Source organism: Mustela erminea, chromosome 6 (genome assembly GCF_009829155.1).
Source record: "Mustela erminea isolate mMusErm1 chromosome 6, mMusErm1.Pri, whole genome shotgun sequence".
In the NCBI taxonomy this organism is placed as follows: domain Eukaryota; kingdom Metazoa; phylum Chordata; class Mammalia; order Carnivora; family Mustelidae; genus Mustela; species Mustela erminea.
In genome coordinates, this window is record NC_045619.1 from 117,978,317 (window position 1) to 118,004,245 (window position 25,929).

Here is a 25,929-nt window from a genome sequence, read left to right on the forward strand (position 1 = left end):
GGCTGTCCCAGGCCACAGTGGAGAGAGGGCCCCCACTTCCCGGCCCTGCAGCAGTCAGACAGTCAGTCTGCAGGCTCGGGGGCACCCGCTAGGCAGCGTCAAGCTTGCAGAGAGCACGGCATGCGGCTCAGTCGGCCTGCCTTGGCGCCAGTGCTGCCTCAGTGTCCCTTTTTCCAGGGATTCTGGGAAGACTGCACCACCTCTCAGTTGATGTGTCCTGGGGACAAAGGTCCTCACATCCTTTCAAGCATGGCTGCCAGGCCCCTCCACAGACGGATTCGGGATGAGGGTTCCATAACCTTCTCGTGGTCTGAATCACATTCAGTGTTGGATCAGGCAGATTCCTTTTGGTCCAACACAGGCCTTGCGTCTTAGGCTCAGACAGCTCACTGTCTCTAAGGGTGTCTACTAGGACAGGGGCCTACAGACCTAACACGGCAGGGCCCTATGCATCCCTGTTGAAGAATTTAGGGGGCCGGGCCCTAAGCCCCATAAATCATTTCAATTATGTGGGACCCTTTCTTTTTGAAAACTAGCCACTGGCTCAGGGCATTAGTGAGTGTGGACTACCAACTTCTTCCATACATAGCAATGACCCTGCTCTGTTTCTCTAGCAACTCATACCTCAGATGCCAAGTACGGGATACCTGTCATTTTAAAGGTATTTACATGTCTTTAGTTAAATATGAAGATCACCCTCAAAGTTACTAAGAGCCTAGAAATATTTTATCTCTGCTAACATCAATAAACAGTGTGAAGCACTCTGAAGAGAGGGACTCTCACTTTTTAAAATGTTGTGTATAGTACTCAGCAAAGCTTGGGGAGCTAGGAAAGGTGTTCACCCCACAGCGATACCGCATTATTGTTACACAGCTCAGCCACACCACAATCCGGGTATAGACCGGGGTGAAAAAGTGGACAGAAGACAGCAAGGACGCATGCTATTTGCAACAGGAGCCTGACCTGACAAGATTAACCTTTCAAGGTCTGATGCCTGGGTACACAGCGATACGGGACAATCCGAGGGAGAATGTCGGTGGTAAGCAGGTGACTCCGAGGCAAGGCCCAAGATGCCATACGCTCCAGGAACACCGAACGTTCTTAGAATGCAGCATGTGAAGGGTTGTTACTACGCATCTTCTGGTTCTGCTTTCAAGAACTCTACACCACGGACAATGGTTTTGTCAGGGATTTTTTTTGGATTTGACACCAAAATCAAAGGCACCCAAAGTAAAAGATGAACAAGCGGAACTACATCAAACTCATAGCTTCTGCGCAGTAAAGAAAACCGTCAACAAAACAAAAAGGTGACCTACTGAATGGGGGAAGGGATTTGCAAACCGTGTAACTGATTAAGGACTTAGTCTCCAAAATAAATCAAGAACCCATACAACTCAATAGCAAAGAAACAATCCATTTAAAAAATGGGCAGAGGGCGCCTGGGTGGCTCAGTGGGTTAAGCCTCTGCCTTCAGCTCGAGTCATGATCCCAGGGTCCTGGGATCGAGCCCTGCATCGGGTTTTCTGCTCAGCGGGGAGCCTGATTCCTACCGCCCCCGCCCCCCTCCCCCGTCTCTCTTCCTAATTGTGATCTCTGTCAAATAAATAAATAAAATCTTTAAAAAAAAATGGGCAGATCTTATTAGACATTTTTCCAAAGACATGCAAATGGCTAATAGACGTGAAAAGCTGTTCAACATCACTCGTCATCAGGGAAACGCAAATAAAAACCACAACAAGGTATCATCTCACACCTGTCAGAATGGCTAAAACCAAAAAGAGAAGAAATAACAGGAGTTGGCAAAGATGTGGAGAAAAAGGGACCCTCGTGCACTGGTGGTGAGAATGCAAACTGGTGCAGTCACTGTGGGAACAGTATGGAGGTTTCTCAAAAACAGTAAGAACAAAACTATTCTGCGATCTAGCATTCACTTCTGGGTGTTTATCTGGAAAGAATGAAAACACGAACTCAAAAAGATACATGTACCCCTCTATTCCCTGCAGCTTTACTTACAACAGAAAAGGTAGGGAGACACCCCACCAATGACTGGATGACAATGGAGTACTAGCCATAAAAAAATAAAAAAAATAAAAAAATTTAAAAAATCTTGCTTTTAGGGACAACACAGATGGACCTTGAGGGCACTGTTAAAGGAAGTAAGCCCAAAGGAGAGAAACAAATATTATACTGTATGATCTCACGTGTATGTGGAACTTAAAAAACTCAAACCCAAAAAACTGAAGCTCACAGATACCCAGAATACATTGGTGGCTGCCAGAGATGGGGTCGGGGAAATGGGTGAAGGGGTTCAAAAGGTACTATTTCCAGTTAGAAGTAAGTCATGGAAATGTAATATTAAAACATTTTTAAATCATGTTTAGAGTATCTACTGAATGTCAGGCCCTGGGCTAGAAGTAGAAAAAAGGATTTTCTTTTTTCTTTTTTAAAGTAGGCTCCATGCCCAAAGCAGAGTCCAAGGCAGGGCTCGAACTCATGACCCTGAGATCAGGACCTGAGCTGAGTCCAGGAGTCAGATGCTCAACGGACTGAGCCATCCAGCCACCCCTGAAAAAGGGATTTTAAAATGAAAATTCATTTCTCAAAATATTTCTAAGGAATATTTATTAGACACCTTTTTTTTTTTTTTCTTTCCTTCTCTCTCTTTCTTTCTTAGCATAAGGCAGTAGGTGAGGGAGCAAGACTAACTGACCTTACAGGATACCGAATTAGATGCATCATGTTTTCTAAATGCAAAGTAGAACATGGGGTCTGGCAAATGTAATAAAAAGAGCATTTAAAATCAGGGTGCTCCTGGGAAAGCAGTGCCTCGGCCATCTGTGGGAGCACATCACTCACGAATTCTCAAGGAACAGTTAGGCAAAAGGACACTGAAGGACAAAAAGAACCAAGGGGGACACCAGCCAGCTGGGGAGCTATTTAAGCCAGCTAGATGTCCTCACCATGGGGGGCAGGGAAACCCTCCCTTCCAGGTGAGGGCAGCAGACGGAGGGCCAGCAATCTGCAGCCCCAGGGGAAGTGATTACCAGATCTGCGGACACTCGAGATTCCCTTTGCTAACTGATGGCCTCTATTCCTGCCTGTTGGGGATCTCTCCCTGCATGGTCTTTCTAACACAGGAGAAAAACCTCCCCACGGACTCTCACCCTCCGCGTGGCCTCCGGCTCCAGCTGGCAGGACTGGGCAGGGTTTGAGTGGCTGCCCGGTCTGGTCGCCTCCTACTTTCTGGGCTTCTCATCTCCTGGGGCTTTCCTCAGAGAGGAAAGAGAGTGGGCGAGGAGAGAGCCCGGGGGGTCAGTGCCCATGGATGTTGCCCCAATGAAAGGGGACGGCAAGGTCTTCGGCTGCTGCCAACAACTTCCCAACAGCTCAGCCTGGGGCCCCAGAAACAAAATTATCACCCATTTGAAAATCACTTTAATATTCTGGTATAAATGGGCACCTGGGTGGCTCAGCGGGTTAAAGCCTCTGCCTTAGGTTCAGGTCATGATCCTAGGGTCCTGGGATCGAGCCCCGCATCAAGCTCTCCATCAGCAGGGAGCCTGCTCCCCTTCCTCTCTCTCTGCCTGCTTGCCTTGCCTGCCTCTCTGCCTGCTTGCGATCTCTGTCAAATAACATCTTAAACAAATATTTTGGTATAAGGATGCTTTATTTGATATTATTCTATTATTCTATCAGGCTGGGGGCAGTCACAGATGGACTGTTTTCTAATCCTTTAGATGCCTGGATCTCACTGGCTGATGACTGACTGATGTCCGTTTTAGGTCAGGAGGCTTGGGGTTCCTAGGCGCAGCCGGGTCCGGGCTCTGGTAGGTTACTGGCATGGTTCCCGCAGAGGCTGATAGGAATAGTCAGAGGAGACAGCCCAAGACATGGGTCTGGAAGCGGGGACCCCTGCGTTCTATGCTCCTGAGCAACCCTGTCACCTTAGGCTTTTATTGCTCCCTCAGCAGGAAGAGGGGCTCAAGGTGTGGGCCCCAGACCAGCTGCAATGGCATCTCTTAGGGACTTGTTACCAAGGCCAGTTCTCAGGCTCACCCAGACCCGCAGAGTCAGACACCCTGAGGCTAGAGCTCAGCTCTCTGTGTTTGAACCGCCCTCCAAGTGATTCCGATGCACCTAGAGTTTGAGAAGCCCTGGGCTGTAAGAATCCATTGTCCTTTGGGATAGAACCAGACCAAATTCAGAAAGTACCCAGATTTCCAAAAGGATATGAAACAACAGCAGGGAGGCAAACCTCACTGAGCCCCAAGGATGAGTTGGGCTCTTGTGTGGCTGGAGAAGGAGGACCGTGGGCAGATAAATCCAGACTCTAATCTCAGACTCTGGGTTTTGACGAGGGTTAGAAGTGTCTAGAGTACAAACACAGGGGTTGGTGCTGGCTCTGCCCTCCGCCACTCAGCAAGGGGCTGAGAGTGGCTATAATTTACAGCAGGGGTCTGGGGCTTTGTAGGATACCCTCTTCAATACAAGACAGCAATGTTCTCTACAGTGTTTGCTGTAAATCCTCAAGGCCTCAGAAGTAACGATCATTTGGCTCACTGTGCTAATGAAAACATCTTGAAGACTCTGAGGCAGGGAGGGGTGTAAGGTGAACCCCACGGTGACCTGGCAGAGGGAGATCTTATAAGCTTATATTGGTGGCTTCGTTTGAGGAAAAGAATGCAATTATTACAATAGCCAAGGTATGGAGGCAAGGTAAGGTCCGCTGATGGATGAATGGATAAAGATGATGTGGTGTATACACACAATGGAGTATTACTCAGCCACAAGAAAGAATGAGAGCCTGCCATTTCTGACAACATGGGTGGACTCAGGGGGTCCTATGCTAAACGAAGTAAGTCAGAAAAATGAATACCATATGATTTCACTTACATGTGGAATCTAAAAAACAAACGAACAAACAAAAAAGCAGAAACTGATCCAAAAATACAGAGAGCTGGTGGTCACCAGAGGGGAGGGGCGGGGAGAGGGGCAAAACAGGTAAAGGGGAGTGGGGGGTCCAGGCTTCCAGTGGTGAAATAAGTACATCCCAGGACTGAAACGGACAGCACGGGGAATACAGTCGATGCCATGGTACTAGTGTCGCAGGGTGACAGATGGGAGCCACACCTGCAGGGAGCACAGGGGAACTCCGACCAACTCATACACTACACGGTATGCCTGAAACTAACATTGGGACACATTGTGTGTAATCTGCACTTCAAGGTGAGAAAGCAAAGAATGCAAAATGCGTCACGGTCACAAAAACACACGGGCCCTCCCAAGGCCTCTGAATGGCGAGCCCGGTGTGGGCCCCTGAGCTGAAACTCCGTGAGCCCCGACCCCGCGCACCGCCACCCCCCAACAGGCCTCCTGCTCCAGGCGGGGCATATCCTCCCCGTCGTCCTCTGGGCCCACATCTCTTCCTGGCTCTGACTGCACTCAGCCAGCCTAGAAGCCACCCAGACTGCTTCAGGCTCTCCTCCACGGGCTCTCCTCCCTGCTGCGGTGTGCGGTCAGTAGACGTGATTCTAGGAAAGACCCTGGGGACTGACGGGCTTTTATTCTTACGGAGACATAATTACTTTCCACTGCTCATGCTTGCTTGTTTATCTTTGGTGATATTTTCACTTCCATCCTTTTATAACTGTGGAAGTGCCAGGGGAAAACAAAACAGAAAGCTAGGAGAGAAACACAATACGGAAGGTGCAACAAAGAGGAAGTGCCGTGAGGGGTGGATGAATCTAGACCAAAGCCAAGGGAGGCAGGAGAGGAGGTCTGGGCAGGCAGGATGCCTCTGTGAATAAAGGTGCTGTGGTTCTCGTCCAGCATCTCATCACCAGGGGTGGAAGCAAGAGCAGTGGAGAAGGAAAGGCTTCGTGTGAAGGGCGGGGCCTCCATGGACTGCATGGGGCGGGGCCTCCCTAGACACCACCCTCTATGGGGCGGGGTCATCAAAGACAGAGGGATGTTCCAACAGGTATAGAACAAAGGTGACACTAAGGACATAATGTTCAGAGGCAGCTCCTAGAATGCTAGAACAGGAAGGAGTCTTAAGGAAAAAAAAAAAAAGAAGAAGAAAGAGCAAACACTCTGGAAGATGAGGTCAGATAAAGACTTCTTGCTTCCCTTTCATGGCGCTGAGGCAAGGGTACACTTTCCCCAAGAACAATCAGCCTTTGATGGTGTGGCCTGGCGACTGACCTGCATTAGTTACTTTCTAACATTTCCAAACAATGATGGCTCCCTCCCTCTTCCTGCGGTCCTCGAAACCTCACCCTCCTTCCTCTCACTAAAGCGAAAGGCATTGCTATTCTGGACATCAGCCCCATCTGAATCCTCAGAACTCATCCACCCCTCACACACTCAGGACAGAATGACTTGCTGGGGGCTCTTAGAAACAAACTTGGGATCAGAGCCTCGGCCTCTCAGTTGCAAAGGCGCTTAACTGCTACACCACATTTGGTGACCCCAAGACTCTCCGTGCCGAAGGCCAAGAGTTTCTGTACCTTCTAGGGTCCTGAAGAGTTCCCCTGAGAACACGACGCAGTGTTGCTCCACACTAGGAGCCCCCCCTTAGCCCCTCCTCCATCTAACTCTCCTTTAAGGACATACAAATGAACGGACCCCACCCCGTCCTCGGACGTGACATTCCTGACCCTCACCCATCAGCATTCAGAAGGCTCTGGGGGGCGCCTGATTAGGGATACGGGGCCAATAGTCATTCCCACACAGCAGGGTTCTGCTGCTTCTTATTCCCCTCCACCCTTTGGCACTTTTGGCAGTTTTCTCAGATGCCTATTTGGCTCAGAAACTTGGTCTCACAACTGAAGCCAGCTCCTGGCGAGCCCGCCAAGCTGTGCCCTCAGCGGCTGCCGCTCCCCGGTCTTCCCCGGAGCCACTGTGGGGTGGAAGCCATGCGTCGGCAACAGTCTCTCCCACGTTCCCCACTCGGCGGCTCTCCAGCAAGAGCTGGCTTACCTGACGACAAGAGGCTCCCGCTGCTGCCACTGATGATCTTCCCTTTGCTCCCCATGTTGGCCAGCTTGGAGGTCTTCAGCGTGCCCGTCTCGGTGAGGTCAATAGCGATCTCGCTCAGGCTCCGTGCGGCATGGATTTTAGACTACAGTGGAAAAGAGAGCCGGGTTATAAAGAGGAGTTCGCCTGGAAGACAGAAATATAGCTCGCGGGCTTGTCTTCCTGAAATTTAGCAAATGGACTAACAGCATGGCTTGCAGCATTTTTAGGTGTGTGTTCCCAGACCCCATTCCTCATTACTGAAACTCTGCAGGGCCTGTGGCTCTAGAGAAGACACACTAATGCCTTTTCCAAGCTATTCTACAGGCTCTACTGTGCCGTGCCGAGAACGGGGGCTTTGGCAGCAGATGGACCACATCAGAGTCCTGGTTTGGGGAAAGGCCCTTGATCTCACTGAGCCTCATTATTCCCAACTATAAAATGGGAAAAAAAACACTACCTACCACTGAAGGTTCTGTTAGGGTCAAAGGAAGACAGGCATGGGAAGGGCTCCCCTATGCCGCCCCCCGCCCCCCGGGACACAGCTCTCAATAAATAGCAATGATTGTAGTTTATGTTTAAAGGAGGAGAAAAAAATAATTTTCAGCTTTATGAATGACAGAAGAGGTATGTGAAACAGATTTGTGAAGTTCCAGTAGATTCTGAGGGGATTTCAACTCCTTACAGTGTTAGTCACATGGCCATGAAGTGTTCAGAGGGTTGGCAAGTGATCCTGCTCTAGACGTACGAGAACATGTCTACATGTGTAGAAGCTGCTGGAACAACTGCTCCCATGGACACTCAGGTCCCACCAATAAGTGACCAACACTGTGCTCTGCTTCTATTTTGATACCTAACTGTGCTCTCCAAAGTCTTCAGATTCTACTTAAAGCTCCACTCTGTTTATCCTGCTTATTAACTGGCCTGCCTTGGCTAAGAATAGCATGGGGCTGGATTAATTAGAAAAATCCTCTGTTACCAGAATCATATTCCTAAAAGTGTTAGTTTTTCACAAAGCTACCTTTTTAGCTACTTGCCCTCAGTAGATGAAAATGGGTTTGCATTTCCTACATGTGTTTGATGTTTGTTTGGGTTTTTTTTCCTCCCTTTAAGAAACCAATTTTTGCGATCGTGCTTAAGGCAAGAGGCTTTCCCCACAGCATGAACTTAATGAAAACCACTGTAAATGCTAGTACAACCCATATATTTGCTGAGCTGTCTTTCTGTGGCCATTGGCTATAGCCCGAATATCAATGGAACCAGGAGACATCCCAAAACTGAGGTTTTCAGTCCCTTCATCTGTGTTCATCCAACCATCCCCCACCACAGCCCTGTGTGTGAGACCAAGTCTGTCCCCCACACAGGAGAAGCCAGCAAAGGGCAGATATGGGGGGCATGGCACAGGGGGTAGATGCAACCCATTCTTCCCTACTGGCGTCCTCTGCCCAGGTGCCCTGCGTTGCCCAACAGAGGCTCTCTGAACCCCCATGGCTTTGCCCTTCCTCTGGTCTCCACACTGATATAGACACTGATGAAGGATCAGGTCTTCTGACAGCTGAGCACTTTCTTATTGTTGTAAGAGTGTCTGAGGGACCGAGGAAACATGCAATGTTTTTGCTTGTTTTGTTCTCCGGGTATGCATGTCATCCCATTGGTCCTTCCTTGACTGATGTCTCCTTTCTGACCTTGACTCTGAATGTCCCTGCACTCAGATCCAGGTCACTTCCCTCAGGTCAGGGCCTACTTGCTCAGGATATAAGCCTGGCCACCAGGGACCCCACAGTGCTCTGGCTGGGGGTTGGCGGGGGGGCGGGGTACAGGAAGAAGCAGGAAGTGCCTTTCATTTCGTAAATAAAGCACAGGACCACGGGCCCAGCTGGTTGAGCTTCACCCTCTGAGCAAGCAGAGGGAGCACACCCATTCCTTTCTATAGCACTCCTCTTCACCAACGCCCACACTTGAATAAAAGGAGCTGTCGCTTGTAGCTACTTAATGACTCATGGAGACAGAGAACAACTCAGTGTGGTGGGGAGGCGTCCAGGCTTTGAAGTCAGAAAGATCTGGACTGGAATCTTGGCTCTGGCCAGTTCACCACTGTTTGGCCATGACCTTCAACCTGTCTGATACTCAGATCCCTGTGTGTAAAATGGGAGCTCTTAAAACTCACATGGCAGAGTTGTGATAAGGACTAAATTAGATAATACATGGAAAAGCCACTGGAATTGAAATAGGAAAAGATCCAAATCAGGGCCTGGAAGTAATTTGGTAAAATGAGGTGAGATTGATGGCTCAACCTGGGGGATCTCCCTAATCACATGGAACACCTGCCCCTCCCCCCACAACCTTCACTCCCACCACAGATGGATCTGAGAGGCAAAAACCCAAATATGGAAAAGGGACCAAGAGATACCCTTCCCAAGAGAGACTAGATTCTTAGAAGCTTTAGGAAATTACTAGCTTCTCTCCAAATGGAAATAGGACAATGACCCAAAAGACCCAGTGCAAAGAGCAATGCTAAGAAGAGTGGGTACAGATGGGGAGAGTCAAGCCTTTGGGACAACCTAAAAGACCCTCCAACATTCTGAGCTCTGTGCTTTGAGGGGCTTGCTCTACTGAGTTTTAGTACTGTCACCTGATTGCACTGTCCCCTACCATGCTGTCACTCTGGTTCTCATCTAGATGGAATGAGGAAGATGGATAAGGGAAAAAAAAAAAAAAAGAAACTACTGAGAAGAAGGAAAGATGTCTGGACTGGAGGCCAACTTGAGAAGTCCCCACTCTGAGTTCAGAAGAGAGGCATCTAAGGTTTACTCTCCACAACTCAAGCTTTCAAATATTTTCCCCCCAAGTCAACAAGACAGTCCTCGGATCTGGGCTTCAGAGGTTGCTAGGATGCTTGGGGTCAGGAAACACAAGTGGCCAGTTGTAACTGGTGCCTGTACAGCCCTTCATTCTGCAAGAGCCACAGGAAACCAACCAACAGGGGCTCTTTCCTTTCTGTCTTTGGTGATGGAAGGTGTGGTATGTGTGTGTGTGTATGTGAGAATGAGAGAGAGAAAGAGAAATAGAGCGAGAGAGAAAGAGAGAGAGTGCGTTTTTCTTACAAGAGTTGGACAAGGCTCCTGAAAGAGGAAAATGCCTGAGCACCAGGGAAGAACCCGAGACTGCTCGGCCCCCCACCCCCGCTGACTCAGACCACTAGACTGCACTTGTCTCTGGGGCTGATAAGCATCACTTGGGAGGCCCGGGCCCTGCCGAAGCACTTCAGAGAACGGAATGGCTGGCATGGCCTGGGGCAGCAGGGTGTGAAGCAACGGCCCCGTAGGCCAGCCAGCACCGGTTGCTCAGAAATATTTTGCAGTTCGTCCCAAGCCTGTCGGCCATCACTCAGCAGAGGTCATTCTGCCCACCAGAGATGGATCACATCACCTTTGTACAGAGAACGACATTCCAGAAGCGAAAGGTGTTGTAATGTACTTCCTAAGGGGAATTTTCTCCTCTCTGACTTCATTTGGGAAGCTTTGAAAGAACTTCACCTTTACGCAAGTGTTGGCCAGGGAACAGTACGGTGGATGAGTGCTGATAGTTAGAGACAGCACATATCTCAAGCGATTTCACACACACTATGTCATCAGGCCAGTCAAAAATGTCTGCCTTTCCTTTCTTGTTCTCTAATTGGGGAAGCTAAGCAGGAGCAATGGAGACTTGCCTAGGCTCACAGAACTGGAAACAGAGTCCCTGGGCTTCCACATGGGACAGTTTGTTTCTCCCTTGCCACTGTGGATTGCGGAATGTGTTTCCACGAGAAACGCTCTGGAGTGTCTCTGAGCATTCAGAGCTTACTGGGGGAAAGTTCTCCTGCTTCTGGGTGTGTATTTCCTTCGGTCCCCCAGGGGTCACTGAGAAGGACAGCTGAAATTTCCCTATTGCTGTGGGTACATGTTTGGCCTTTTAAAAGGCACTTCCTGTTAATAAATGATATTTGATAATTACTTTTTGAAGTTGATCAGAGGGCTACCCTCTAAGCCTGGTGGGTAAGGCTTCTTCAACTGCAGAGTAAAACCATCTTCAAAAATGGGGAAGAAAGAAGGCCCTGTTAATGGGCCTGTTGTGTTACCCAAGAGACCCTTAGTGCAAAGAACGAGTCTGGCAATGGAAGCGGAAGATCTCAAACCACTAATGCACTAAGCTAAGGGTGAGATACACTTTGTCTTCTCCTTTCAAAATTGTGCTAACAGTGTGTGGGGGGTCTGCCCACAGGAGGAACTGGCAGTGGGGTTCAGGAGGGCTGCCAAGGTCTCTACCCCTTACCACCCATTCCCAAACAATGCAGAGGTTGGAGTCCACATTTTAAGGTTTGGACCTCCAACTCCAGTGACCCGAGGGCAAAATGCTGACACCCACCCACCGTCTCAATCTAAAGCATGAGTCAAAACGCTTTGGCCCTGTTTCTTTTGATCTAATCAGGCTTCAAATCCCTGTGCCAATGTCCATCATCACCAGGAAAGCTGTGGAATGCTCCTATTATGCCTAACAACAAGCCCACCCCCCCCACTCTGTGCCCATTCACCCCAGAAAATGACGAAAAAAGGGGTCAGGAAGAAGACTTAGCCGAGGAGAAAAACGTGTTATAAAGAAGAAAGTGACAGCTACACAGGAAGGGCTCAGATTTGAAACTGAATTATGAGTTGAGAGATTGTTTCCTTTCCTCCTATTTTCGTACTATCTTTCTCCTTCCTCCCACTAGATGCCAAGGTCTCTTCTTCCCTCCCCTTCCCAAGCCAGGGAAAGAGCAACTCCATCTGGACAGAAAATAAGGCAGAAGAAGAAGTCTTAAGTATCCAAGAGGGGGCAGATCTGATGCATCTCAGGCCCAGTCAAGCCAGGGTCCGGCCACCTCCTCGCCTCCCGAGAGCCCACATGATGGGACAAAACCTCCCAGGGGCCAATGCCAGCTTCCTCCATAGCTCTGCAACCCCTCCTCCCCAAGCCAGCAGGATCCTGGGAAAGGGGCAAGACCCCTCCTGATGGGGCTCTTCAGCAGAGAGCTCTGGAAGAACAGCTCGTAGGGGGAAGGCAAGGCAGCACGGCAGACAGGGGCTGGAGGAAGAGGGGGCCGAGTGTTGATAGAAGCCCCGTGTGAACCAAGGAGACGTCATTCTCCCACCAGCCGGGAAATGCACCTGTGTGTCTGCAGAGGGGCTGGGTCAGATCTCCCTTGGAGGATGGCTGTTTACCAAGGCCTGAGGCTCCAGGCCTACCTTAGGGAAGCAGGGCTGGGAGGCTGCTGGTCCTGTTTTGTTTTGTTTTAAATGTTTCCAGTTCTGACTTTAAAAAAAAAAAAAAAAAAAATGGAGGTGGCAGTTGGAAAAGCCTGAAGCACTTTCATAGCAATTATCCTAAACAGTTAGATGGTGTCTATTAATTGCAAATGGTTGCTTTTTTTTTCCCCCTCTCAAAAAGAAAACAATATGCCACTGTTTAAACACCAGAAAGGGCTTGATGCTTGTTCCTGGGAGAAGTTCCTGAGGTTCAGAAGCACCCTCTGAATTCCTCAAAAGGGCCCTACCTGGCTACAGGAAATGGTTCCAGAGGCTGCAACCGTGGCTGGGCCCGAGCCCCCTAATCGAGGCGCGTGGAACGTGCCCCCCGGGAAGAGCCGTCTCCTTCCTCCCTCCCATAACCGAAAGGCAAGTCCACACCTGCACACGTCTCAGGGCGAGGGACACAAGGCCACCCCCACCCACCTAATTCCCAATCCCTCAACTAGGAAACTCGGGGCCTAAGGTGCCCTCAGGCAGGCCAGCGACGAGATGAAATGGCCAGTCATTATGGAGTCCCTCCCAGTCTCCAGAGAAGGACTTACCTTACTCTGCTTTCTGTCCAGATAGAACTGGTGTTGGCTAATGGCCATAGCCCAGATGGACTTGATCAAAGCTGGACATGCGTACCACGTATGCACCGCAATGCCACTGTGTCCAAACGTCCTCCTCGTCACTGAGGCCCTGGGACCACAAGAATCACAAGGTTCAACCGTGTCGATGATGCGGAACTCCAGGGACCGGTCGACAGCTTTTACTGAGAACCCAAGGGACCTAAAAGCCCTTGCATAAATGGACAGAGGAGCGTACACACATGCAAATACACACACACACACACACACACACACACTTAGGGAAACTAACTGGCAAAGGCCATCTCTTTAATTTTTTAATAAAAATTGCATTTTAACCATTCATCAGTCAATGGACATTTGGGCTCTTTCCACAATTTGGCTCTTGTGGACACTGCTGCTATAAACACTGGGGTACATGGGTCCCTTCAAATCAGCATTTTTGTGTCCTTGGGATAAGTAGCTAGCAGTGCATTTGCTGGATCACAGGGTAGATCTATTTTTAGCTTTTTTAGGAACCTCCATACTATTCCAGAGTGGCTATACCAGTTCTCATTCCTGCCAACAGTATAAGAAGGTTCCCCTTTCTCCATATCCTCACAATACCTAGGTTTCCAGAATTGTTAAATTTAGGTATTCTGACAGGTGTGATGTAATATCTCATTGTGGCTCTGATTTACATTTCACTGATGAGCGATGGTGAGCATCTCTTCATGTGTCTGTTGGCCATCTGGATGTCTGCTTCGGAAAAGTGTCTATTCATGTCTTCTGCCCATTTCTTAACTGGATTATTTGGTTGTATTTCTTTATATATTTCAGAAACTAACCCTTTACCTGATATGTCGTTTGCAAGTACATTCTCCCATTCCTTCAGTTGCCTTTCACTTTTGTTGATTATTTCCTTTACTGCGCTTTAGTTTTTTATTTTGATGAGGTTCCAATAGTTCCTTTTTGCTTTTCTCTTGGCTCCTTATATAATGGAGTATTACTTGGTGATTTAAAAAAAAAAGAAATCTTGCCATTTGCAACAGTGCGGATGGAACTAGAGTGTATTATGCTAAGTGAGGTAAGTCAGAGAAAGAAATATATCATATGACTTCACTCACATGTGGAATTTAAGAAACAAAACAGATGAAGAGAGGGGAAGGGAGGGAAAAATAAGATAAAACAGAGAGGGAAGCAAGCCACTAAGAGGCTCTGAGAGTAGAGAACAATCGGAGGCTGGAAGGGAGCTGGGTGAGGGGGTGGGCTATAAGGGTGATGGGCATTAAGGAGGGCTCTTGGGATAAACCCCGGGTGTTGCGTGTGGGTCATAAAATCACTGGATTCTGTTCCTGAAACCAGTGCTGCACTCAATGCTAGCTCGAATTTAAACTGAAAAAATTCTATTTCGGGTGTACGAGAGAATTTGATACACATACACATAGTGAAATGATTATTACTCTCAAGCTAATGAACATAGATCATGACTTCATTTATCTGTCTCCAGAGCCCCTGAGATCTACTCTCTTTGTTCATTTCCAGGATTCAGTACAGCATCATTAACTACAGTCCCCACGCTGTAGCTTAGCTCCGTGGGCTTACTCGTCCTACACAACCACAACTTTGTCCGTCTGACCAACATCCCCTCGTTTCCTCTCTTCCCGGTCCCGGTAACCACCCTTCTACTCTCTGCTTCTACATATTTGACTTTTGAGAGTTTACATATGCATGAGATCATGCAGTTCTTTTTTTTTTTTCCCCCGTGTCTGGCTTATTTCACTTCGCATAACGTCCTCCATGTTCACCCACATGGCTGCCAAAGGCAGGATGGCCTCCTTGCTTATGGGTGAATAATACTCCGTTGTATATACACACATCACCATGTCTTTATCTGCTCATCCCTCTGTGAACACTCAGGTTGTTTCCATATTTTGGCTATCATGAATAATGCTATTCTTTTTATTTACTGGCTCCTTAGGGTTCAGAATTTCCAAGCCTCTGTCTTGTCTGGGATAAGATGGGCCATTCAAGGTCACTGGACAGTCCTTTCTGAGCTTCAGCTCCTGGCGCTGGGCCAAGACAAACTTCAGAAACAGGAAAAGCCTTTGACAACGTCCTTTATTAAGGCAATACTGCCTATGGTGAAGGATAAGTAAATTCTGTTCTAATCACCAAGGCCACAGCCTGTGGGACGTCCCGAGGGAGTCTGGACTTCTCACACTGCTCTAACTCAGTGTTCCTTGAAAGAGCTGGTTATCAATTTCAAATTCAGTCAGCTGGCAGGCTGGGTATAAAGAGAGAGCCATGGTAGAAAGCAGTGTAGCCCATCTTCCACATTATCCCCACCAACACACACACATTTATGGAGCAGATAAGGCATAAATCTGGGGTACAAGAGGTGATCAGATGGTAACAAGTGGGAAATGTGGGTCCCAACATAATTTGCCACAGCCATGGTGTTGGGGGAAAAAAATAGTGACAGGATCATGCTTTCTGTGAAGTGTATTCCCTAGGCTAGGCAGATGATTTTGCAAATGAAATCGGAGAATGCGTTTGCATGCGCGCGTGTGTGTGCGCGCGTGTGCACACACACGCTCACATGCGCACAGGGCAAGGTGGGGGCTGGGTATCTGATGTGAACATCAGGAAAGAAGAGTGTTCTCAGGTTTAAGATATCTAATTTTTATTTATTTATTTATTTGACAGAGAAAGATCACAAGTAGGCAGAGAGGCAGGCAGAGAGGGGGTGGGAAGCAGGCTCCCCGCTGAGCAGAGAGCCCGATGCGGGGCTTGATCCCAGGACCCTGGGATCATGACCTGAGCCGAAGGGAGGCTTTAACCCACTGAGCCACCCAGGTGCCCTTAAGATATCTAATTTAGAAGAAACTCTCAAATAATCGTTTTTTTAATGACACATTTTCCCTGGAAGAAAATCTAGAGCTGTTCCCATGATTTTCTCTCGGGGGCTAAAGACCAAAAAGAGGGTCTTCTTCAGACCCACTTTTAGGGAAAAACTCAAATCTGGTGGCTCATTACTGCTACTGATTCTAGGCACAGTAATTCCTCACTTTAGTTAAAAGTCAGGAGAAAACGCCAGCTCTGAGAGAGAACACAGTTGAAGATAAAGGGGAAGGAGTCAGTAAGAGTTAGGAGCAGCAGCCCCACAGGTCTCTGGATAAGCAAAAAGTAACTGATCAGGGCTCCTACGTTGGCTTCTACACCCACGGTGGCTCCTGGGAGGAAGTGTTATCTTTTCTCCCTGAAAAGCGGAATTAGAAAGGAAAAGTAAGGAGCGCGTGAGTGCTCAGTGGGTTAAAGCCTCTTACTTCAGGTCAGGTCATGATCCCAGGGTCCTGGGATGGAGTCCCGCATCAGGTTCCCTGCTCAGGAGGGAGCCTGTTTCCTGCCTCTCGGCCTACCTGTGATCTCTGTTAAATAAATAAATAAAATCCTTTTAAAAAAAAAAATAAAAGAAAGGAAAAGTAACTGGGAGTGTGTCTGAGTGAGAGCATGAGTAGGTAGAGGCCAGGTGCTTGGCCTGTAAGGAAGGCAAGGGAAGAAGTGTTCAGGGGCTGGCCAGGTCTGGAAGGTTCTGCTGGAAACCATACCAGACACCGAGTCTTCTCCTGCTCCATTAGTAATCTATCTCTTCTCCACATCTTCCCCTTCAGGCTCTTCCCAGCCCACCAACTTCTGTTTTGCCTAAACCTTAGAAACGGAAGATTTGCCAAGCTCAGGGAACCACAGAATCCATGTGGGTATCGAGTTAAGGGGTCTAAGGTTACCTTCTATGGTCCTACCTGGGACCGGGGATCAAGGACGCACCCTCTGCCTGGGCTGATGCCCCGTCCCTACTGTGTCCCATCAATGGCCCCTTTAGGACAGGATCCTGTTCCGTACTTGCTCTCCGTCACTCTGGTTCAGACCCCCTTTCCTGGCTGGGACCACCCCAACGTAGAGTCAACCAGACTCGTCTTCCCTGCTCCAAACAAAGCTGGCAACAGCCGTGGGCATGGTGGTTATTGGAAGGAGCACCCTGCGGCTGTGGGAAGAGCGCTTGCTTGCTGCCGCGGGAGGGGAAACTCTCAGGGCAGAGCAAAGGCACTGTGCCAGCAGGAACCCGGTGCACACACCGAAAAGCTGTCTTTAAAGCATCAGGGCAGACACCATCCTGGCCTCCTTCCCCGCCCGCCCTGCTTTTAGGCTGACAGAGGGCTGTTTTCCTGGGGGAGAGGTGATCACACTCGGCGCTCCGCCAGCCTCCGGCACCTTCCTCCCCTCTTCTGACACCACCCAATGAAGCCTTCATCCCCACCAAGGGCCGACCTTCAGCCTGCAATCCTAGTCATGCTTTGGGGTTCAGCTCAGAATCTCTCCTCCTCAGGAACTGCCCCGACTAGCCCGGCTGCTGGCCACCTTCAGTATTTATGGCCGGTGCCCCCGGCCCCACACGCGGGCCCCAGTGTGTTGTGCTAAACACAGCAGGGATGCCGGTGGTTTGTGGAGCCAGGCTCCCTGGGTTGAAATCCTTCTTGGACCACTTGGCCAGCTTTTTACAACCTAGAGCAGATGATTTTGGTTCTTGTGTGCCTCAGTTTCCCCACATGTAGAATAGGAAGCTAGCAGTACCTCCTTCCTGTCCTGAGGCACAGCCCTTTAGATGACCCAGTCCCTGGGTTTCATGCTCTCAGGCAGCCCCTTTCTGCCTCCGTCTCACTGGGCATCTCACTCTTGTCACAAAGAACTTTTCCCTCCCCTTGTGCTTCTGAGACTGGTCTGGTTCAGTTCGCCTGCAAAAGCCTGGCTGGACTATTATTCTCAGCGTCTGCCTCACCCCCACAGGACCCTGCAGACGGCTTCCTGCTCTGCAGAGGCAGCAACTCCAGCCCGAGACATCCCCAAGGACCCCGAGAAATGCTGCACAAGTCGTTCCTCTGCTAACATCGCCGCCTTCATCTGATTGTGCAGACTGGGTCTCCACCATGTTCTGCACCTGCTGGTTGTGTGGGAACCGAGGGGCGTGGGCTGAGCCTTTCCCCTCTGCGGAATGGATGTGTCACGCAGATTACATGGCGGGGCAGGGTGGCCTGTCAGCCCTGCTGGGTTATCGCTGGCGGCAGGACCAGAGACACTGCCCCAGCTCAGCCCTCTGACTGGGGGGCCAGCATCCTGTTCTGAGAGCTCTCTGGGAGGCAAAGAGGCTTGTCTGGGCTGCTCAGACGCCATGTGTGAGGGTGGCTGAGGCCACCTTCTCTTCGGCAGGCCAAGGCTGTGGCATCCATGATACCTAAATGTCCTGTTGGCCCCTCTGTAGAGTCTGACTTTTCACCATCTTCCTAGGGCTACTTCCTAGTAAGTCCTCTCTGGACCTCCTGAAAGCAATTTATCCTTAGGTGTCAGGCCCGTTGTCAGGGGATTTTGCTGCTGTTTCTGAGCTGCCTCTAAGTCCAGGACTGCCAGCAGACAAAGAGAGGAAAAGCAGCCAGTATGTGCCGCCCGAGAACCTTCCACGCAGGGCTTGCTGCATTCCAGACTGGGACCCTATTGTTTGGCATCTGACTTAGAGAGCACAGCTTTTTACACTCGTGCTCCCTGCGACACAATGTGAGGTGGGGAGAAAAAGAACTCTCGCTTTCAACACCCACCCACAACACTAACTCCCCCAAATCACAGCTCGGGGAACCAAACAAGCTCACACTTTAGGTATAGCTTCCTTTCCATGCCAACCGTTCTCCCTGAAACATTCTCAGAAGCTCTGACAAGCTGTCCTTCAGACTCTCCTCTGGCACAGGCTCCCAAAAAGGACTCAGGCCACCGCCTGCTCAAGTGCCATCCATCTAAAACGCCCCGGCATGCCAAGACACCACACACGAACACCGAACACGTGTAGCCTGAGGAGATGATCTCAGAATTGCCAGTTCCTCTCATGCACACAGGCGTGCATGCGCACGTGCACACACACACACACACACACACACACACACTCCCGCACACATGCAAAGCACACTTGGACCCACCGCATCTATCGACATATTTAGTACAAAACAAAGCTTCACCGTCAGATTGGAGGGCACTCCCCATGGGCAGCCGCCCTCTTCCCGCTCTCCCTCTCCGCTGCTCCCGAAAACGAACAATGACAGCATGAAAATAATAATACAAATAACATGCCGGCTGGACCACGCACTCCCAACAGAAAAGCACTTTCCTGGCTTACCTGCGGGGGTCATGAACTTCCACGGAAAACTTCTTCTCTCTGAAATACAGGTTTTCCAACTGCCTCCATTGGAATATCTGGACAGAAAACAATGCGGTTTACGTTCAGGAGTGCTTGGCTCAGGGCTCTCCTCCTCGCTTTGCTACTTAACTTCTACAGCTGGCAGCTTCCTTATCAAAGCAGAGACCGCACAGTTGTTTGCAAGCCCTCTGCCTCTTGGTGCAGACACACACACACACACACACACACACACACACACACACACACACACACGCTGCTCTCCAATTCCAAACCCGGCAACGTGGGTGTGGATTTTCCTGCAGGTTTCTTAACGGGAACAAAACAAGTTCTTTGCAAGTTGTTCCCCTCTGCTTTACCTTTGTTGCTTTACCCAAGACCGTGCCCAGCTCCGCGGACTTTTCCCTCCAAAGACTGGGCGAGCGGGGGCGAGCGGGGGCGCTAGCAGGGCAAGCTGCAGAGCGGGGAGCAGGGGCGCGCTCAGAGGGGAGCGGGAGCCATCTGCGCGCAGCGCTGAACTGAGCTTCCTCCCTCCAGTGCTGAAATGGGAAGGCGGTCAAATTCCCAGCCTCCCATCGGGACTCCACTTCCTGCCCACTAATGTGTAAGAGCTCGGACTCGCCCAGGCGATCTGGCTCGGGAAGCTTCCCCGAGAAGGGCGGGGGCTGCTGGAACCTTATTTCGGGGCAGGCAACTCGAGATATCAATATGAGCTTGTCAAGCCCCTGCTTCTTTCCGCAGCACAAAGCAAATCCAGAGTCCGGCAGCCGGCAGGACGCTGCCGCCAGGGGCTGGCTGCCATCAGAGAGGGGGAGGTCGAAATGAGGCCGTTTTGCAAAGTGGGAGGGAGCGAGTTCCTCCCACTGCCCAATGCGTGCCCTCGGGGTTCTGGTGGGCACTCCTCCTTGCAAGAGGGAGCCTGTTAACAAGAAACTGCAGGGTCTGGGAGTGATTAGGGCAACAGTTCCGAAGGGGGGTGGGGTCCTTTCATCGGAAGAAAAAGAAAGTTACTTAACCCTCTGGAAAATGTCAAAAGAGGTTAAAGTTATGTGCATACACATTTGTAGTTCTATTCTTTATGCTTCTGTTTGATGCATTCCGCAGAACCTTCTAAGCACCTAGAATCTGAGTTGATTTTGCCCAAAGTAGGGTAAAACGGGAATCCTGTGCTTCCTCCTCACCTTGGGAGCCCCGATGCCTCCCTGGGGTCTTCTCTCACTCATTGCATTGAGGCATGTGCTTTTTAGGGTCTCCTCCTAGCCTCCCCCACAACCCAGTCCTCTGGGCCGGGGCTCCTGACACTCCCTGACCTACTCCCGTTTTTTGCCTCCTAGAGATGGGATAGTGATTTCCCTGTGCCCGATCAACCCTGCCCTTCCAGACCCCAGACCGAGACACGCCCACTAGTCAGGTCTTGGCCAAAGGACTCCACCCCTTCGTGGAACTGGGCTGGAAGAAAACCTGCTCCAAGAACGACTGCATTCTTTTCTTTTCAGGACCTGCTCTGCAGCATGTGACAATTATTTTGTCTGCGTAATAGGAAGGAGGTCATCTACTCTTAACGACTCTTTGGTCCACAGTTCAAAGACCATTTTGCTCTAAAGCCCAAGGAAAACTGTACTTCTCTTTTTCCTTTAGTGCTGGTTCCAAGCAAGCGGGTAGAGAGACATTCTCAAAGCAAGCAAGTGACCCAAAGCCCTACCTTGGCTCAGACAGCTGTGTGTGAGGTCACGGATGAAAGCTCACCTGAGCAGAGCCCATTACTCAAGTCACAGATCTGAGTCTCACGCTCCTGTTGGATGCTCTGCTAAGCTCAATCCCTCAATGAAATACCTTAAGTTCCTCCCTCACCAACCCCCTCCCCCGCTGTTAGATATTTATAGACATTCCACCTGAACTTTGCCAGACACAAAAACGCCCAACCTAACAGACCCCAGACACTGACCTCCTAGACCAGAGGTAGTAAGTCTATTGGATGCAGCGGCCAGGCACGCACGCTCTGGGGTCCAACTGCATTTGGGTGAATGCAGGGTCCCTGCATCTATGTTGTTCGACCTTAGGCAAGCAAGAGCATCTCCTCCAGCCTGTTTCCCCATTTATAAAAGGGCAATAATGCCCTTCTAAGGTAGAAGCAACAGATCCTCAACATGCCATCAGCACAAAGGAAGTGCTCCAAGAACTTAGATCTTAGTGTGATTCCTAATTGTTCTTATGTCTTCCAAATCCTGGCAAATAACAGAAACACCAAAATAATTTTTTTCTTAAATTTCCGAACTCAAGATCTGACATCAGTGTTTAAGAAAAATAAAATGTGATTATTCGCATGCTGGAAATCCTCGACTGAAGTGTGTAGAATTATTCCCCTGACCCCTTCTCCCATCCCTCTCTGAAAAATGCTGTGGATGGCAGCTGGCTATTCCCTCAGCGGGACCCTCAGCCCCGCGCCGCACCCATCTTGGCTATGACCAGCTTCACGGGCGTGTGCCATGTGCTCCGCAGAGCCCCGCACTTGGTTTGGTGTCCTCGTTTCCCTCACACTAAGTTTTGATCAAGCGGCCCCACAAATTCTATCATTGGTCCCAGTCTTTGGTCCCGGCTGGTGCTCAGGTCACAGGCTCGGTGCCGGACTGGGCAGCACTTAGGTCAGGTGCCTTCTCTGAATCTGATGGGTGCCTCCAGGGCTTTCTCCTCCTGGTCACAAGGAAAGAAAACAAACCTGGCGCTTTGGAACACCTCACCTGGGCTTTTGTGTGAAGCCCCTCCTGCCAGGTGGAGGAGCTGAGAGAGAAGAGCCCTTGCTCAGAGGGCTTGGCTCCCCGTCACCTCCTCCGTCCTGCTCCTCGAAAAGCAGAAGGCAAGCCGAGCCTCAGCTGTGGTCCCTGGCGGCCTGGTTCCTAGCATCTCTCTAGGAGGCTCTGTGCTCGTGGACATTTTCTAATAAGGGACAGGGCACGGGCTCTCCTTCAAGTCTGCTCTAAGCAGGGAGCTCGTCTGCAAATCAAACAAACCCTGGGAAGGGTGCGTGGGAGTGAGGTGAATGATGGACAGTTTTTTAGGAAAGAATTCCACTGGGCCATTAGCAGGGTCCCAGGAGCAGAAGAAGAGGATGTGCTCATGGAGGAACATGAGCCTGATCCTTTTCGCCTCACGCAGGGGGGACTGGGAAGGCTGGGGGCCCGGGGAAAGGCAGCTCACATCTCTCCACCTCCCCCGACCTCCCTGAGCATGCAGGCAGCTGCTGGCCACTAGGACTGACAGTTCAAGCAGCGAGCAAACAGAAGCTTCTCGAGCTTGCCTCCTCTCTGTTAACAGGGTCCACGGGGCGCCGTTGTGCCGGTTTTGGAGGCGGCCCCAGATCATCCATGTCCTTTCAGAGAGCCTCCCTGGCTTGTTGCAGCTGTCCTAACCCAGCTCCCAGCTAGAGCCATCGATGAGCTTTGTGAGTCCACACAAAGACACATACACACAGACGATCACCACCGCCTGGTTATTCCCTTATGATTTTGCATGACTTAGGCCCATGAAGCTAATTAAAAGCTAACATACTGGTTTATCAATAATTAAAGGATTTATTAATTAATACCTATTAAATCAGGCCTTTCTAAAGCACCTGGGCATCTTTAAAGCTCGGCAAACATCGCATCTTTGATCTTCCAGCACCCCCCGAGGAGAACCAGTGCGAAATTTTCTTCTTGGGGAAAGTGAGGCCCAGAGATTAAGGGGCACTGCCTAAGGCCACACAGCGAGTCAGGGAAGGAACCAGAAGCAGGAATCAAGGGCACCTGGCCCATTACTCTACGCTCCTGTCCACATGGGCCCACCAATTAGTGGGAACAGCTCTTACTTACTAATGGCTGGTTAACTTTATGAGCGGAATTATTTTTACAAATGAGCAACAATGGGACTGTCAGGAGGAAGTATAAAACCAAGTCTGTGCGTCCTACCCAGTGGCTTTTCTTTCCTGTTTTGGTACATAACAAATACTACTTCTTGATCCTCTTAGAGACCTGGATTCCTCTGGTTTCCTAAACAGCAAAGCCTCGCCGTGTTGCAGCGGCTCATGAAGGACTAACAACCAACAAGAACCAGGAGTAAGAAGGGCCTTCATCACGGGGCCTGCCTTAAAAACAAAGACTTGGAGAAACCCTCCAGTGGTGGCTTCATTGACATGGTGTCTGTCACCCTTGAGGGGACCACAGTGGGTACCAGACGTGGTTTGTAGTTTTTGCCCCAGACAGGTAGGTGACTCCCAAGTGATGACAGGTCCTCCACTCTCACCTTCTAATGTAGAGAAGAGGAGCAGAGAGACATTTATCCACGGAGAGCAAACAAGAGCGGCTAATACATACCGCCTTTGAGCCCTGAGGGTCACTGGGTCCCCTATATACAGTTCATGAGCAGACCTGGATACTGGATCCTATTAGCAAGTGTGCTGGATTCCCACATCCTGTGTATCACTGAAGTTTGGCGCAGAAAACAGCTCCTGTCCCCACCCCCCCCCCGCTCCACCCCCCACAAGCCCTGTTCCTTGTGGGTGGGGGAAGGCATAGCAAGGCCAAGTGTTTACAGAGTGCCGGAACAACACATGAGTGGTGGACGAGCTCTCGCAATGATGGCACATAAAGACCTGACAGGAAGCTCGTTTTAATGGCTCTGATTCTTGACCAGGACTTCAGGGAGCCTGTCTTCCTCCTGTCCCTGAGGCTGAGTCACCAAGCCTCTTAATGACCTCTGAGTAACTTCCTGCTTCTCCTGGGGTGGGAGGGGGGCACTGGACAAAAATTCCAGCAGCCATCTGCTCCTGTGTCCTTCTTCCACGGATAAAGCAAGCCCAGTGGAGAGAGGTCAGGGGCCAGGCGGAGGTTAAATAAGCAACTGATGTCAAGACTCATCCTGGGACTGGGTTGTCCTGGGCTCTTTCTAACACACCGGGAAGACCTGATCATGAGCAGGAACCACACTGTTGCGAGCCGATGGGCAAGGAAATGATCGGAAATGATCCCTTCTTCAAAGGCAGCGTCAAGATCCCACATCCTTTCCAAGCATCAGCAAAGAGTTCTCTTACAAAAAGAGTGAGACTCGCAGCCAGGAATAATCTCCAAGCTCAGAATGAAACAAACAAACTAGAAAACTCACTTCCTTGTTTCATTTCTGCTCTGTTCACCTTCCAGGAGGAGGGCTGTCACTCACAACTTGGTGGGCTCACACCATCTACCAGGGTTTGTGTGTCTTAATAGCAACTGCATAAGGATTCAATATATTTTACTTTATGCTTAAAGAAGAGAGCAGAGGCTCTGGGCTTTTAGGCCATCTCTTATCCTTACCCCCACTCCCATCTTCCAAGAAGGGGGTGTCTGTTTTGTGCCAACCCACGCTAATACGAAAGAGAAAGAACATGATGCCTAATGGGTGTCTGTATTTGTCAGGAGCTCACAATCTAGTTGGGAAGGTAAGTCAGACAAGGAGTAGACTGTAGAGCAATGACACAGCAATTAGCTTTGTGATGGAAAGCGAAATCGTCTACAGTTTCTAGCTTAGACTTCTCAAACTCTCCAGAGGCTCCGTGCTACCTTATTGAGATAGAGTTCCTGCTCCTGCCTCACATAATCAATCATGGCCATCATTTATTCTCCACTGTTTCAGTGTATCATTTTTAGGGGCGAGAACTCTGGCTTGGAAGTTGAGAGGCTTCATGATAGTCCTGACTCTCTGGGTCCCTCTCCATCCTAGCTGCCTTTACCATAAAACGGTGTGTGTGTGCACGCGCAGGGACATTCCTAGATCTTATGCACGGGCTAGAGGTCAGCACTGTAAATCCAGGGAGTGTCATAGGGCTACTCCTTGGAATTTAAAAATAAAGTTGCTTGTCTTAAACACTTCCTACTTCTGAGTAACACGGACTAAAAGATGGTTTTCAAAGCCACATTGTCTACCACTCACTGGCTGTGTATTCTGGTGATGTCATGTCTTTGGGTCTTAGATTTCTCATCTTTGAAATACGACTAATAAGTTGGTTTTGGTTTTTTTTTCCCCATAGAGCTGTTGTATAAATGTATTAATACATGTATTAATATATATACTATGCATTAATACATTAATACATGTATTAATATATATATTAATATATATACTATATATAGCCAAAAGCTGTGCCCGGTACCCGGCACTCGAAAATACTAGCTCTCATCATGTTCTCTCTGTTCCATCATTTACACACCAGTGTTAGTCTTCATGTCAAAATACAGTTCTGAACACATAGTCGCCCAAGGTACAGGTTATGTAATTTTTTTTTTTTTTTAAAGAGATGGCTAACATGGTAACATGGGCCTTCTAAAAACTGTTTTGTCTTACTTGGATTTTTCACAACGCAATCATTGGCCTAACCCGGGCTCTTGTTCATTGCCTTTCGGTTGGCGTTTGCTATATTCTCTTTGGGATCCTTGGTTCCAGTTATCCAGCCAATTCCTAGGTCCACTACAATTCTGACCAGAGTCAGCTTGACCTGTTATCTCAAAACATTCACCCTGGGAAGAAGGCATCTTACCATAATCCGGCTCAGTAGTCCGTGCAACGGACTACGTTGGGAACCAAATCAGGCCCTCCAACTTAATAAACTAGGTCCACAGATCATGAGCTTAGGAAGTGAAGAGGAGTATGGCCTTTGTTACCTGCACTGAAAGAGGGCTCCTTGACCGCTCTCTTCTTCTGAGAAAGCCACATATCCAGCAAGGAAAACAATGGCTAATTTTTCTCAGTAGACGTAATGGAATCAAGATGTCCCCCCAGCTGGCTGCCTACTCCTCAC

The 25,929-nt window shown here is 49.6% G+C and overlaps 1 protein-coding gene across 10 annotated transcripts in view; it reads right to left on the reverse strand.

Moving 5' to 3' along the window:
• Positions 1–25,929, reverse strand: part of FRMD4A (FERM domain containing 4A) — a 608,721-nt gene that overhangs the window by 46,354 nt on the left and 536,438 nt on the right. For all 10 annotated transcript variants that reach the window (XM_032349452.1, XM_032349459.1, XM_032349456.1 and 7 more), the window contains 3 exons: positions 19,107–19,183; positions 12,884–13,022; positions 6,982–7,123 (listed from right to left, as the gene is read on the reverse strand). In XM_032349452.1, the coding sequence (XP_032205343.1) occupies positions 6,982–7,123; positions 12,884–13,022; positions 19,107–19,183 (358 nt within the window). The remainder of the gene's footprint in view (positions 1–6,981; positions 7,124–12,883; positions 13,023–19,106; positions 19,184–25,929) is intronic.